General features: G+C 51.9%; 2 protein-coding genes across 8 annotated transcripts in view; one reads left to right on the top strand and one right to left on the bottom strand.

Annotated features, from left to right (window-relative positions):
- Window positions 1–6,188, top strand: part of ACP2 (acid phosphatase 2, lysosomal) — a 7,504-nt gene extending 1,316 nt beyond the window's left edge. For 2 of the 5 annotated variants that reach the window (XM_010842373.1, XM_010842378.1), the window contains exons 3-11: window positions 55–141; window positions 1,001–1,180; window positions 1,290–1,388; window positions 1,467–1,556; window positions 1,998–2,130; window positions 2,915–2,997; window positions 3,114–3,220; window positions 3,345–3,520; window positions 5,263–6,188. In XM_010842373.1, the coding sequence (XP_010840675.1) occupies window positions 55–141; window positions 1,001–1,180; window positions 1,290–1,388; window positions 1,467–1,556; window positions 1,998–2,130; window positions 2,915–2,997; window positions 3,114–3,220; window positions 3,345–3,520; window positions 5,263–5,396 (1,089 nt within the window). In that variant the 3' untranslated portion in view covers window positions 5,397–6,188. The other 3 variants (XM_010842374.1, XM_010842376.1, XM_010842377.1) reach the window with 3 other exon arrangements.
- Window positions 6,189–6,270: 82 nt separating this feature from the next.
- The window catches only part of DDB2 (damage-specific DNA binding protein 2, 48kDa), a 20,751-nt gene continuing 11,980 nt past the window's right edge, over window positions 6,271–15,041 (bottom strand). Inside the window, exons 4-10 of one of the 3 annotated variants that reach the window (XM_010842372.1) lie at window positions 11,069–11,214; window positions 9,700–9,799; window positions 9,431–9,608; window positions 8,983–9,125; window positions 7,126–7,290; window positions 6,941–6,986; window positions 6,271–6,647 (exon numbers count right to left, since the gene is read on the bottom strand). In XM_010842372.1, coding sequence (XP_010840674.1) covers window positions 6,598–6,647; window positions 6,941–6,986; window positions 7,126–7,290; window positions 8,983–9,125; window positions 9,431–9,608; window positions 9,700–9,799; window positions 11,069–11,214 — 828 coding nt within the window. In that variant the 3' untranslated portion in view covers window positions 6,271–6,597. Of the gene's footprint in view, window positions 7,291–8,982; window positions 9,126–9,430; window positions 9,609–9,699; window positions 9,800–11,068; window positions 11,215–15,041 lie in introns of all 3 variants that reach the window. The other 2 variants (XM_010842371.1, XM_010842370.1) reach the window with 2 other exon arrangements.

Genomic DNA, 15,041 nt, shown 5'->3' with positions numbered 1-15,041 from the left:
CTCATGAGCCATCCCTCTCCCCCTGGGCCTCTTAACCCTTGGGTTTGCCCACAGGAGGGGATGCTGCAGCACTGGGAGCTGGGCCAGGCTCTGCGACAGCGCTACCATGGCTTCCTCAATACCTCTTACCACCGACAAGAGGTAAGGCTGGGAACTCTAGAGGGAGCGGGGATTGGCTGTTCTCACTCTCTGCCCTCAGGGAGACTACCAGTGACCCGGGCACTGTGGCCTTCCTCCATGTATCTCTGGTTACAGCTGCAGGACGAGACGTCCACGGGCTGTCTGGAGCAAAACTCTGGAGGCTGAGTTGCCCCTGCTTGGCTTGGGAAGAAGCCAAACTGTTCAAGCATCCAAGCCCAGACTTAAGGGCCTCGCAGAGTAGTTTCTGACTCTGTGAAGTAACTCAGGCTTTCCTTCCAAGTACTGTTTCGGGCCAAGCACTGTGCTGGCACTGTGTGTAACAGTGTGTCAGCCAGATCCAATCTTTGTCTCTCATGTTACTGTTTCCTTGAGGGCCGGCCCTATCCTGATTTTGCCCTTTCTCACTTCTTCCTCTCTTTTCACAAGTAGTTATCTCTGTTCCTCATCTTATTTCCTCTCCTACTCTCTAAGCCAGTTATTAAGGGTGGGGAGGGGGGCATTGTGTGTGTGTGTGTGTGTGTGTGTGTGTGTGATTAAAGACAGTTTCTGCCCCCAAGGACCCGGGCCTCGATAAGGGAGACAGGTGTTGTAATAAACCAGGCAGGCCGGCAGACCCGAGAGCCTTGTTGAGTAAGCACTTCGGACTGGGAGTGGCATTTGACCTATAGCCGTTCCTGCAGGAATTCTTTGCAGATGGCGGGGATAGCAACCCTACCAGTCTAGGCTGGAAGAGGGGTGGGGAAGGCCAGAGAAGGGGAGAGGGGCAGATGCATGGTGGATTTACAATTTGCTGGGTGAACAGCAAGAACTGGGGCTCCACTGCGAGGCCAGAGCTGCCCCCACCCCCCAACTCCCACAGGTGGGACTGGTGTTGTCATCTCTGCAGGTTTATGTGCGAAGCACAGACTTTGACCGGACGCTTATGAGTGCGGAGGCCAACCTGGCTGGACTCTTCCCGCCCGACGGGATCCAGCGCTTTAACCCAAACATCTCTTGGCAGCCTATCCCCGTCCACACTGTGCCCGTTGCCGAGGACAGGGTAAGCCTGGCCCGCCCTTCCCTCGAGGCGACGGCAGGAACGACTCTGGCCGTTGGCCTGCTGATCCCTGACTCCTTCTCTGCCTCTGCTTACCCGCTCTGGCCTGCAGCTGCTGAAGTTCCCCTTGGGCCCATGCCCCCGCTTTGAACAGCTGCAGAATGAGACCCGGCGGACGCCCGAGTATCAGAACGAGAGTGTTCAGAATGCAGTGAGTGGGGCTGAAGTGGAGGGCACCACCCCGACCTTCAGCCCCGGGCAGGACTGACCCCCTGATCGTGTTTCATAGCAATTCCTGGATATGGTGGCCAATGAGACGGGGCTCACGGACCTGTCCCTGGAGACCGTCTGGAATGTCTACGACACACTATTCTGCGAGGTGAGCCGGCTCAGGTCTTCTCTCACAGCTCGGCAGGCCTGCATGGCCAGGCCAAGTAAAGCACTGTGCCTGGATGCCATGCCCCTGGGGTGGTCCAGGCAAGCCACCTCTTGTGAAACAGAAGAATTTCCCTCACGGGTGAGAAAGAACCTCAGAGTGGGAAACAAGTTTGTTGATGGTCAGCAGTTCCCACTTCTCCCCACCCAGAGCTCTCGTGGTATCCGACTCCATTCTGCTGAGTCACACTTTTGGGGCCCGAGCCTCCTTTCCTGTTCCCTGCCTCCTCAACACCCTCCACCACGTCTCCCGGTTCCAGACCCTCTGCCTCTCCTCTGCCTCCCCTCACACACACGCAGGCACCATCCCAGCGGGGAAGAGAGCTGCTCCCGGGAGAGGCTCTGGCCGGGGCCGGGGAGCTAACCTGCCCGCTGCCGCACACAGCAGACACACGGGCTGCCCCTGCCGCCCTGGGCCTCGCCCCAAACCATGCAGCGTCTGAGCCGGCTGAAGGACTTCAGCTTCCGCTTCCTCTTCGGGATCTACAAGCAGGCAGAGAAGGCCCGGCTGCAGGGGGGTGAGTGACAAGACCAGCATGTCACTCCCCTGAAAGAACCCAACAGCGTTAGAAACCTTCTGCAGGGGGCTTTCTCACACGCTCACTTCTCTACCTGAAGAGTTCTCCGCTCTTTGAGGACCAGTGAACCCTAGTTATCCCGTCAGTCATCAAAGCCTCCCCAGTCCCCCAGGTGCTTAGCACGTCTGTCACTAGTACCAGTGACCACAGGCTGGTGTGCATCTTGTGTGTGTGTGCGTGTGTGTGTCCATTCATATTCTTAGTTTCACCCATATCAGGAAACCCTCTGTCCCCTCAAATAACTTCCCACCTCCCCCAAAGGACCACCAGGGGCCATTCTGAAAGAAGGCCAAGAGTAATACACAGGCCACACGCTGATCTGAGTGCTCAAGGGAATGCCAGCTGCCAGACCTTCCCAGCATCTCGGTTCTCCGAGTTTGCCCCTGACAGAGTGCCCCTGGCCTGGTGCCGCCGTCTGATGCTCCCTGAAGCAGCCTTAGGTTTACATTTGTTCCCAACTGGAGTAATCATTCAAACACAGGCAGGGCCTCATTGCCCCTTTATGAATAAATGGGCAGGTTTCTGCGTCTGTGTTGAAATAGGGGTATCTTGTTTTATCTTGCTTCCTTCTGTAAATTTGAAAGTTTTTAAGTGGGATTCCTCTGACGTGTCCTCTCTGCTGGGATCAGACCCAGGGCTGGCAGAGGGTGAGAGGCCCTCAGGTAGGTCGGTCAGAAGATGGTGAAGACCGCAGCCGCTGACACGGGGGGACTCTCTCCCTCAGGCGTCCTGCTGGCTCAGATACGGAAGAACCTGACGCTGATGGCAACCACCTCCCAGCTCCCTAAGCTGCTGGTCTACTCTGCGGTGAGCTCCCACGGCCCTCAGGGGGCTCAGGGCATGCGGAAGCTGGGTTCCTCCTCTCTTCGGTATCTGGGGTCGGCGGGGGGAGCGGTGCTGATGGGAAGCCCTTCCTCTTATAGCACGACACCACGCTGGTGGCTCTGCAGATGGCGTTGGGCGTCTACAACGGCGAGCAGGCCCCCTATGCGTCCTGCCACATGTTTGAGTTGTACCAGGAGGACAGTGGGTGAGTGGAGCGCGCAGTCTGCCCTCGGGAGGGGCGCCCAAGTGGAGGGCGGGGCTGTGGGCAGCCTGAGGGGACGCTGTTAGCCTGGGGAGCCACTGCCCTCGTGCTTCCCACCCACCCGCAGGAATTTCTCGGTGGAGATGTACTTCCGGAATGAGAGTCACAGGGCCCCGTGGCCCCTGACCCTGCCCGGCTGCTCTCACCGCTGCCCGCTGCAGGACTTCCTCCACCTCACAGAGCCGGTCGTGCCCAAGGATTGGCTGCGGGAGTGCCAGCTGGCAGGCGGACCCGCAGACACAGGTGAGTTGCCGTCTGCCTCTGTGCTGGCCGAGGCCCAGAACGGCTCCTGGTTCCTACCCAGAGGTCTCCAGAGCACTTCCAATCCTGGTGCAGGTTCCCAGACAGTCTCCTTCCCACCCTGAGACGCACTCCTCACCCTCAGGCGATGCCCTTCTTACAGCGTGAGGAAAGCCTTGCAGCTGGGAGGGAGAGGACCATCTCATCCTTCCCCCACCTGGTGTCCTGGCCCTCTCCTTGGCGTGAGCCCCCGCTGGGGGCCCGCGTTTCCACTTACACCCCGGGTTCGTTTCCTCTGACCTCCACGTGGGCCCCAGTGCTCGGTGTCGCCGCTCTGCCAGATCAGTCCCGTTGCAGAGCCTAACAGAGACTCCTTTGGCCCACCTCCTTCTCCGGCTGCCATTCCCGTTCTCCCCCTTTCGGATGGGATCCTTCAAAGAGTTGCCTAGACTCTGCTGTCACCTCCTTGCCACTCATTCTCAGACTCACACTGGACAGTCTTCCGTCACCTGCCACTCCACAGAAGTCACTGTTGTTGAGGACCAGTGACCTCCTCTAGCCCCAAAGCCAGCTAACCAGTTCTTCAGTCAGCTCCTCTCACCTGTCAGCGGCTTTATGGAGTCGGTCACTCCTTCTTTGACCACTTTCTTGCTTTCTCTGGTTTCCTTCCTCCTCCCCGCAGGCAGCTTTCTTTACTGGCTTCTCCTCCCCACTAAACAGCAGATGGCCCCGGGCTCATCAGCCTGGCTCTTTCCCCACTGATGCCCTCTACTCAAGTGAGCTTACCCAGCCCTATGGCCTCATGTTACCATTTCCATGCTAAGTTCTTTTTATGCCTCGTGACCTCTTTCTCTCTGAGCCGCAGGTTTGCACATCCAGCTGTGGACTCGAGGTCTCTGTGGATGTCAGCTAAGCCGTCTCACGGTGGAGGTCTAAGCCCACGTGCTCTCCCTGAAGGCTTCCCCGCCTTAGTTAGTGCAGCCTCAGCCACGCAGGTGCACAGCATGTCCCGAGGTGCCATTCCGAGTGCCCTCTCCTCAGACCCCCACCTCCAACCACCAGCATATCCTGCCAGTCCAGTCTTTAAAATCCGTGCTCTGGCTCCCTAGCTCAGTCTACCATCATCTCTTGCCAGAAGTACTGAAAAGCTTCCCAACGTTCTTTCTGATTTTGTTCTTGGCTCTACCAGTCTGTCAGCACAGCAGAGTTAAATTTTTTAAAAACATGAATCGGTTCACATCACTACCCTTCTCAGAACTGTCCAAGGGCTTCCCGTCATCTGGAATAAAACCCACATTCTCTACTGTGGCCTTCAGGCCCTGCTCGGTCTGCTCCGGTGATACTGACTCTCTTTCCTAGACCATGTCGAGCTAAGTCCCTCTTGCATTTGCTTCCACCTCCCCCCACCCCCGCCCACTGGCCTGAGGACACTCGTCTCTCAGATCTTCTGTGTGTCTGACTGACTCCAAGGCTCAGGTCAGTGTGTTGCTTTCTTGGTGACACCTTGCCTGTGACCTGCCTGGCTTTGGTTCTCTCGACGGCATCTGCCGCTAACCTGTCCTTTCTGTCATTTGCCTGTCATGGCATCTCCTCTCCTAGAAGGGAAAAGCCACACAGGACACTGTGTCTTGGCCACCTGTGGTCTCCCTGTTGTAGGAATGGCACCTGGCATGTGGCAGGCGCCCAAACATTTGCTGAACGAACACTGACATGACCTTTCTCTCCTCCCCTGGCGCTGTGCTCAGAGGTGATCGTGGCCTTGGCCGTCTGCGGCTCCATCCTCTTCCTCCTCATAGTGCTGCTCCTCACCGTCCTCTTCCGGGTGCAGGCCCAGCCTCCTGGCTACCGCCACGTCCCAGATGGGGAGGACCACGCCTGACAACCACTCAGCCCCCTTCCCTCTGCCTCCTAGGGGAGGTGGGCTGGGCCCTTGCTCCTGACTGTTGCTGCTCCCCAGCCCATGGACAGGAGACCCTGGGTTGGGCCTCCCTCTGATCACCGCACCTAGATGAACAAGTGAGGCTCAGCTTGGCCCGAGGCACCTGTCACCCGGCATCCACGTGCCCGACGTTAACCAAGTACTGTGTCGGACACTGGCTTCCTCCAAACAGGATTTGCCTCCTCCGTGCTCCCTTCTAAGGACGTGAAATGTAGACAAGTGCTCCGGTTTCACTCAGGACCTCGGAGAAAAAGACTGAAGGAGACGGGGCTTGATCTGCTTTGCCTCTCCATCAAACCCTGCTCTCTCTTCCAACCCAGAGTCTTTGGCAGATGGCCCCAAGGACACGGTCTTGCCTCTCACCTCTCAGTGCTTATTTTAGTGGGAAGAACGGCCCAACACTGGGGGCACAAACACTGCCCGCCAGGGAGCCAGGTCACCCAGGAGCCAGCCAGTGGAGTTTGTCCAGCTGACGCCACCGTTAACTCCAGTGAGACATGATGCTTTCAGCATCTTTGTCACCCCTCTCCTTGAGCCGGTTGGAAGGAGGTTTGTGCTTGGGAGGGAGTCGGGGATGGCGGAGAGGGGACGGTGAGTTGTGGTACAGAATCCTGAAACCACTGTCCCCACCCTTAGTGGGGCTGGGATCCCTAGGTTGTGAGCTGAACAGCTCTAGACTGGCCCAGAATAGGACTGAGACAGCTTCCAGAGAATGAAGGTTTGGGACTCCCAGTGCTGGTTCTATGCCTTTTCTTCATTCTGGGGAGCTGAGAAGCCCTTTGACAGATCGGAGCTGGAAGATCCACTCAGAAGCTCAGCTGGGTATGTTTTATTGGCCATGTGAATAGCGAGCACAGATCAAAAACCACTACCTGAGCACTGAGTGTCAGAGAGGAGAAAGGAGAGAAGCTCGGCTCCAGGCCACGTACAGCAGAGGCCCTTGGCACAGCAAGTCTGCCAACTCTGGAGTTCCTGGAGCTCAGCCCACGCGTGTCCAGTCCCCATGTCACGGTCCCAGTGCCCCAGCTCCAACGCTGGGACTCCGATACCTCGGCCCTTTAACACGAAGCCGCCTCTCATCAAAGAACTTGTTCTCGTGGGGCTCCAAGCCCCTGCTTGGCCCCCGCTTCATTAACGTCTCTCATTTCTGAGTCCCAGCATCCTCCGGGCTCCAAACGAGAATGTGATAACCTAGGAGGAGTGAGACCAGAGGCACCTTCCATCATCAGCCTCTGAGAACTTGGAGCTGGCGTGGGGAACCTAGCACTTGGTCAGGAGACACCAGGAATCCGGGCAGCAGCCAGGCATCGCTGTGGCCAAGACTCAGCGAGAAGGACGGCCCTCGGTCCAAAGAGACCGTGGGCTCCTGGTTGCCATCTTCACTGACTATATCCTGGGGGTGGCTGGAGCAATGCTAAGCTGGGGTGAGCCTGCACTGAACCTTGGGGAGTAGGCTGGGCTTGACCGGCCTCATGTACACTCACCCATCACGGAGGCCAGCGTGTCCCCCATGGGATTGAATTCATTGAGCTGCAGAGACAAGGGGATGAGCATGAGGAGGGAGTGGAGGTAGCAGAAGAAGGGCATGTGAGGAGTAATTGGTCATTTTTGATCCATGAGGTTGAATCCCTGCCTCCTCCCATTTATTATTTGAGGGCCCAGGCCTCACCGACATGATACCAGAAGATTCTGGGTCATACAGCTGATACATGATCTTTCCTGAGCTTCCATCAAACACATCGATCGTCCTTAATTCATGGGGGGAACAACTTTTGAAATTAGGATCTGGGTATCGGCCCACGACAATGAGGTTGTACCGAGGATGCCAGCTTGCCTAGGAGATGGAGAGGCAGGTCACAGGAGTAAATGCAGAACAGCATTGAGAGGGACAGCAGAAGTACCTTTGCCACTGACAACAACAGTTAATACAACTGCCAGCAATTTAACAACGGAGGTAAGACCTACATGAAACAAGAATGGTTTTGAAGTGCACGTGCATCTACCATCGCAAATGTAAAATCCCCAGCTGACCTTCCTGTGATCCTCAGGACACATGCAGGCCTTCTCTCTGCATTTTCTGACACTGCACCAGCTGATAAGTATTTTAACATCAGCGCGACCCGAGCAAAAGCGATGGTATAGTTGCTCGGCCATGTCCGACTCTTTGTGACCCGTGGACTGTAGCCCGCCAGGCTCCTCTGTCCGTGGGATTCTCCAGGCAGGAACACTGGAGTGGGTTGCCATTCCCTTCTCCAGGGGGTCTTCCCGACCCAGGGGTCTGCATTGCAAATTAGACCTCGGTTCTGAGCTCATCCCACAGCTCTCCCTCCAACATCAGGGAGTTGAGTAGAAAATGGCAAGTGGCTGAAACGGGGGAGGACCTCTCTGTTCCCAGATCACCCCACTCAAAACAAACTGAGCAGCTACTGGGATGACAGAACTGGATGGGATTTTCCCAAGAAAGCTTTTCAAGGAAGTTCTGAAGGGGACAAGACACGGTTAGCAGGAAGAAAGAGGTGCTACAGGCAATGGCTTGGAAATAAGTCACAGGTCACACCTGGGATGCTGTCAGTTGGTCTGGCTGATTGATACCAAGAGGGAGATAAGGAAGAAAGGGTCAACGGGAACACCAACCGCTGAAGGGCCGACATTACAGACAGCTTGGATTAGATGTGAGGTACGTTACACTACGCTAAGTTGCTCAGTCGTATCCAACTCTTTGTGACCCTATGTGACCCTGTAGCCCACCAGGCTCCTCTGTCCATGGGATTCTCCAGGCAAGAATACTGGAGTGGGCTGCCATTTCCTACTCTAGGGTTGAGGTACAACGTGGGGGCCATTCTCATACCAAATCATTATTTCCTGAGTACTTCCTAGGCGCCAAGCATGTTGCCACATGCTTTAAGTACTTGGGTTCAACCTCACAACCACCACCTGTCAGTCAGATACTATTATTCCCTCTTTATAGATGAGGACATTGGGATCCCTACTGCGAGTGATTTGCTGAAGGAGTCTAACCTGGGGGGCGGGGGAATGGGCTCTGCCCGCCTGAACTGTGCTCTCCTGACTACACAAGTGCAGGCATGAGCTCCGGAGGTCCGAAGAGGGGCTGTGGTTCTAGAAAAGAGTATAACCTGGGCAGCAGGAGGACTGGCAGAGTTCAGACTGGCAGCGGCGGGGGGGACGGGGGGCAGCAGGCATGGAGGACTTGAAGGTTGGAAGCCTTGGGGGTTAAGGCTAGAGAAGCCATAAATGGCTTGGCTAACTAATCCAAGTTAGCTCGTGGGTCAGCTGCACACACAGGTCACCAAAACTGAGGGCAGAACAGAGGGTCAGGATCTCAGAAAATGCCTGGGCTGCGTGGAAAGAACTCAGGAAAATCCACTTATCAGAGAGACATGACGAAGACTCAGCAAAACGGGCTCACAGAGCTGGACCAAAGGTGCAGAGTGAGCCACGGTGAGAAGAGGGCTGGGGCTGCGGCTGCGGCTGCCCTGTCCAGCGCCGCCTCCCCACCATCACTTACCTTGATGGGTGTCAGGTGCTGGAAGTGGCGGTGAGGATGTGGGATCAGGCTTGGCGGGCAGTCCCACTGGCAAGCAGAGTAAACCCGGATCTCACTTTTCTGGTCAGTAGTCAGGAGCTGGGCTCCATCGGGACTGAAGTGAGCTGGCAAAGCGAAAAGCCCCTGAGCTCAAGGGACCCCAGGTGGGCCCTATCCTGGCCCGCAGGGGCACCTCCCTCCCACTGCTTCCTAGAGACAGGTGGCAGGGCCGTGATCTGGGCCGTGAACAAACACCCAAGAGGCTCAGCGGCTGGGAGGGCGGCTAGAGACAGGAGGGCTCTGGACCTCGGCCTGGCCAACGCTGTGCGGGGTTAAGGCCTGGCTGAGTGGCTTCTACGCTTTGCGGGAGAGGCCCTGAAACGGCGGGTCGGCGGGGGCTGCAGGAAGGGCGAGGTCTGGTATATCACACCTGCGTTGACAGGATGCCTGTGCGGCAGCGAGTGGAGGAAGCTGGATTTCCCTCTAACCTGGCGCAGGTCCCAGATTTTCACCGTTTGATCTACGGAGGCTGTGGCCAGGAGCCAGTCACAGCACGGGTTCAGGGCCACATGGGTCACCTTCTTTTTGTGCATTCTCAGATTCCAAAGCTGCGGACGAGAGCTCGGTTCAGGCTGGGGTGCAGAACCGAGGCTGGGGGTTGGGAAGGGAAAGGGAGGGCCTGGGCTCGCGAGAACGCACCTCCCTGCCATCCATGTTCAGCAGGATCACGTGCCCCACATTGTCTCCCGTGACCACCACTCGGCTTTTGACAGATACGTCCAAGCTGCAGAACCAGACGCTGGAGGGAGAGATTGTGCTGTAAGACTCTTAGGGACAGAGGCAAGTTGCATTTATTCACTGTTGCAGCTCATGTCTCACAGCAGACAGTCAATAAATATCCGTTGAGTGAGTGAATATCTTGTCATGGACTCCCAGTGAGGAGCACTCAAGACTCGTCCACCATTCCGACAAAGGGTATGGGGGTGGTGGGGCTCAGAAACTTGTCCAGTTACTTCTAGGCTCAGGATCCTCATGTGATAAGAGTCCCTGAAGCAGCCAAACCCAGAGCCGTAAGGCGAGTCCTCAAGTCCGGGCCTGCCCCCTGGAGCCCTGAGGAAGACTCAGCTGTTGTTTTCTCTCTCCACTCTCCACCCTCTGGGTCAAAGGAGAGGACACTCCACACAGGGACTGCCCAACTCTTCCTCACTGCTGGCTGGAAAGGAACTCCTGCCCCCTTCTGAGCACTTAGGGGAAAAACCACACCAACTTGGAACTACCTGCTGTTTCTGTCCCTCAGACCACTTGATAGGAAGGGACGGGTCAGGGTGGGGGGAACGTCAGGGATCCTGATACCCAGTCGGGAGAGCCCAGATTCACATTTTCCCCTCAAATCTCTGCTACCCTGCTTTCTGCATCCCTTGTAAACATCTTGCAGGAGGAGGGCTCCTTGTAGAAGAGTAAGGTCGCCTGTCACCTGTCCCGTTGCTCCTGTATTTCTTACCCCTGTGTGGCAGCCCAGTGCTAGGTAGAACCCCGCACCCTCACACACTTGGGCAGAGTCATATCTCCGACTGAAAACCAAAGTGATAAGCATTTTGTAATTTCTCTAGCCACATGCTCTTGGGGAGTCCAAAGTGCTTTGTGGACATGATTCTATCCATTTCGGCTTCCATCAAGGAGCTGGCCAGGTCATTACACCCCAGTGAAAGCAGGGAATGGAGTCCTAAGGTCTTAGTTCCTGCTCCAGGCTTGAAGTAGTTTTTAGACTAATGACACGTTGGCTTGTCCAGTGAGAATCCAGGTCTAGTCGGATACAGGAAGGACTGACAGAAGAGCTGAGACTGTTCCCTTGCCGAGAAAAGCTGAGGTTCTAGAACCCATCCCTGAAACAGGAACCCACCTGGCCCAGAGGAATAGCAGCTAAAGAGTCAGAGGGAAGGGTGAAAAGGAGCTAATCCCTTTCTTCCCTGTGCCGGGTTTAGGGAAAAGAAATGGGATCCGGGTGCTCTCGCCACAACTACACCGAGAGCCTAGAAGCCCTTTCCCCTCTTGAGTTAAAACTACTCACTTGCAGGTGTCTGAGCTGGCAAAAACTCGGAGAGTGTTGCCTTTAAAATCTTGCAGCCTAGTCGTTCCCTCCATTGAGGAGGTGAAAAACTGGTTGGTATTGAGAGGGTTAAACTTCATCCCAGTGATGCTCCCTCCAGCTCCAATCTAACACAAGGAAGAAAAAAGTCAGTGAGTGATACTGGCCCATGAACGGACAAAGCCTGGGCGCACATCCTCTGATTGGACACAAGAGCCATCCAGGCCACACTTGGGGCCGGGCCAGCTTGGATGCCTAGACACTAGGGTGCTCTCCACAGTACTGCTTCTTAAGGTTCTCATTTTACACTTTTTAACGAACATACAGCAAGTTGGTTGTTTCTGGTATACAGCTTTATGAATTTTAACACATGTAGAGACTCGCACCACCACCACCACCACCACCAAAATCAGGATGCAGAAGTTGTGTCACTTCCCCCCCAAATCCCTCACGTTCTCCCACTGTAGTCACATCCTCCCCCGACTCCTCACCCCTGGCAACCAGGGATGAGTTCTTCATCACCATACAAGTTTTGCCTTTGATGGACTGTCGGATCAGTGACTCATGGTATGCAGCCTTTTGAGACTGGCTTCTTTCATTTCACTCGGTGTAATGCCCCTGAGTTTGATCCAGCCTGCTCTGTGAATCTATAGTTCATCCCATTTTATTGTTGAATATCCTATTGTGTGGACGTACCATAATGTATCATACAAGTGCTCTTTTCAGAGGAGCTTCAGCTTGGAACAATGGCTGGGTTAGGTAGGCTGGTGTCAGACCTGAGCTCATTTTTTGCAGACATACCAGACGATGATGAAGATAATCATGATGACATTGGCAGCATAACCTTATTAAGTGCTTATTACATATCAAGTGCACTGTTTTAAGAACTTTATATCCTCCAGGCTCCTCCTCCAGTTCTCCTGTATGTTGTTGCTCTCCCAGCCTTACTTCTACAAGGCCTCTTACACAACATTCACTTAACTCACTCAGCACACTAACTGGTACTTCCCATTCCCTCTATAAAACGTTCTAACTGATGCCCACGGTTCATCGAACCCTTGCTGCTAGTAAGTTAATCTGCTCCCACTAGCTGAGTTCTATGCTTATGAAGGGTTAGTTGTGTTTGTTCTTAAACCTAGATATGTCAGTTGTACTTTGTATTGTAATCATGTAACTTAACATGTAATTTATCAAACATTTAAACTTTAAACACAAAACATTTCATTAAAATGTAATTTAATTAAAATTGATGAAATATGTGCAAAAAGAATGACCACTGTGGTTTCTATGAAATCCACATTGAACACTTTGGAAAAACTAGATTAAAAAGATTTGCTAAAATAAGAGTTGCTGAATTAAGCATGGGAGAGATACTTATAAACAATTAGGGTGGGAAATAGTGAAAACTTAAGAGAATCTGCAATCAGACTGCTTCACAACTGATTTTAAATTATGTCTCCACTTTTGGGAAATGGAAACTAGACGCTGTAAAGTATGCATTATGGATTCGGTTTATGTAAGACCAGGTGAACCCGAATCAGTGAGCACTTACTACAAGAAAGGACTGGCCCTATGTCAAAGCATTAGTAATAAGCACTTATGTAAACATTTTCAGGTAAAATGCATGCGTGTTCTTCTAGCAAGGGTGGATTAAGTAGTTACGACAGCTCTTGCACTGAGAAGGACTACATAAACCTGGACAAAACACAAAAAAGAAAATGTGTTTGAGACTTTCCAATTCCAGTCATGGTGGGTTAGCTGGTTTCAGGCCAACCTGTCAAGAAAAGCTAGAAAAGGTAGATGAGGTGTATGTTCTCAAAGGAAAGTTTCTGAAGTCAACGAAGAGCTATCAAGGCACCAAGGACTACCAAGTCCAGCCTCCTAGAGAGAAGAGAAGCAGAGAGGTAAGTCTGACATTTCAATGCTGCTTTTGCTCCTGAGGCCTATGCAGGTGAGAAAGCTGTATGGCTGAGGAGCTGAGAAGTTCAGCAGAAGTTCTGTCAATCTCAAGGGAGGCAAAAACAGAGTCCAGACCTGTCAGAGAGGAAAGGTTTTAGGAAAAAAAAAAAAAAAATGCAGGTTTTAGTTAGGATCCCTGAAACCCCAGAAATAAGAGCAAACGAAACAGACCCTCCCTCATGAAGACATACAAATCATTTCCGTCTCTGAGTAAGATGATCTGATTCTACCTGACCTGCCTGGCAGAGAGAAAAAATTCTTTTTGTAAGAGCACTCAAAACTTAAAATTATATCTCTGCAAATTTTCATATGCAATATTTGGCATCAAATCTAAAACTGTCCAGCATATCAGAAATCAAGATCAAATAACCAACCAAGAGAAAAAACACCAGCTTAAAGACACAGAAGATCCAGGTATTGGTGCTATTAGACATTGGCTTTAAAATAATTGTAATTAGTATACATTTTAAAAAGAGACCTAATTAAAAAATGGACAAAGAGGATTCCCTGGAGGTCCTATGTTTAGGACTTGGTATTTTCACTCCCATGGTTGGGGTTCAATCCCTGGTCAGGGAACTAACATCCCACAAGCCCCATGGTGCAACCAAAAAAAGGACAAAGGATTTCAACAGACATTTCTCCAAAGAAGATATAAAAATAGTGGCACATGAAAAGATGCTCAACCTCATTAGTCACTAGGTAATGCAAATAAAAGTCACAGTGAAATACTATTTCATAGCCATAGGAGGCTATAAACAAAAAGACAATAATGAGTGTTGTAAGACAGCCTATAGAATGAAAAAAAATAGTGCAAACTATATCTGACGAGGGATTAGTATCAACAACATATAAGGAACTTGGACAACTCAATAGCAAAAAAAGGAGAAACAAATAATCTGATAAAAAAAAATGGACAAAGATTGAATAGGCATTTTTCCAAAGACATACAAATGGCCAAAGGGTATATGAAAAGGTGCTCAAGGTCACTAACAGAAATACAAAATTACAAGGAGATATCACCTCACGCCCAGTTAGAATGACTATTATAAAGACAAGCGATAACAAGTGCTGGCCAAGGTGTGGAAAAAGGGAACTCTGGTATATTGTTGACGGGAATGTAAATTGGTATGGGCATTATGGAAAACAGTATGGAGGTTCCTCCATGAAAAACTCAGAAAGGAGCTACCAAACTATCTGGTTAATTCTACTTTTGAGTATGTATCAAAAGGAAAGGAAATCAGTTTCTCAGAGTTCTGTCCTCCTGTGTTCATTGCAGCATTATTCACAATTCCCAAGATATAGAAACAACTGTCTGCTGATCAATGAATGGATAAAGAAAGAAAATGTGAGATATATATATGTATCAAGTGGAATATTATTCAGCCTTAAAAAAGTAAATCCTGCCACTTCTGATAACATGGATGAACATGGAGGACATTATGCTAAGCGAAGTCGGACACAGATAAATACTGCATGACCTCACTTATATGTGCAATCTAAAAAAGTCACTCACAAAGGCAAGAGAATAGTGGTTGCCTGGGGCTGAAGGGGGGTAGGGCAATGGTGAGATACTCGTCAAAGGACACAAAGTTTCAACTATTCATGAGATCTAATGTATAGCATGGTGACTATAGTTAATAACTATTTTATATGTGAAATTTTCTAAGAGAATGGATCTTAAGTGTTCTCAGCATACACATAGAAAACTACGTAAGATGATGGATGTTAACGAATTAGCTTGATTGTGGAAATCATTTCACAATATATACATGTATTAAAACATCATGTTGGGTCCCTGGTGGTCTAGTGGTTAGGACTCTGTGCTCCCACTGCAGGGGGCTCAGGTTCCATCCCAGGTCAGGAACTAAGATCCACATGACACAGCCAAAAATGATAAATAAAGCAAAAACAAAACCACACTATGATGTACACTAGATATGCACAATTTTTATTTGTCAGTCAAGGATGTGGAGGAACTGAAGCCCTCCTACATTGC

This window comes from Bison bison, unplaced genomic scaffold, assembly GCF_000754665.1.
Source record: "Bison bison bison isolate TAMUID 2011002044 unplaced genomic scaffold, Bison_UMD1.0 scf7180017864178, whole genome shotgun sequence".
NCBI lineage: Eukaryota > Metazoa > Chordata > Mammalia > Artiodactyla > Bovidae > Bison > Bison bison.
This window is presented reverse-complemented; position numbering and strand designations above follow the sequence as displayed.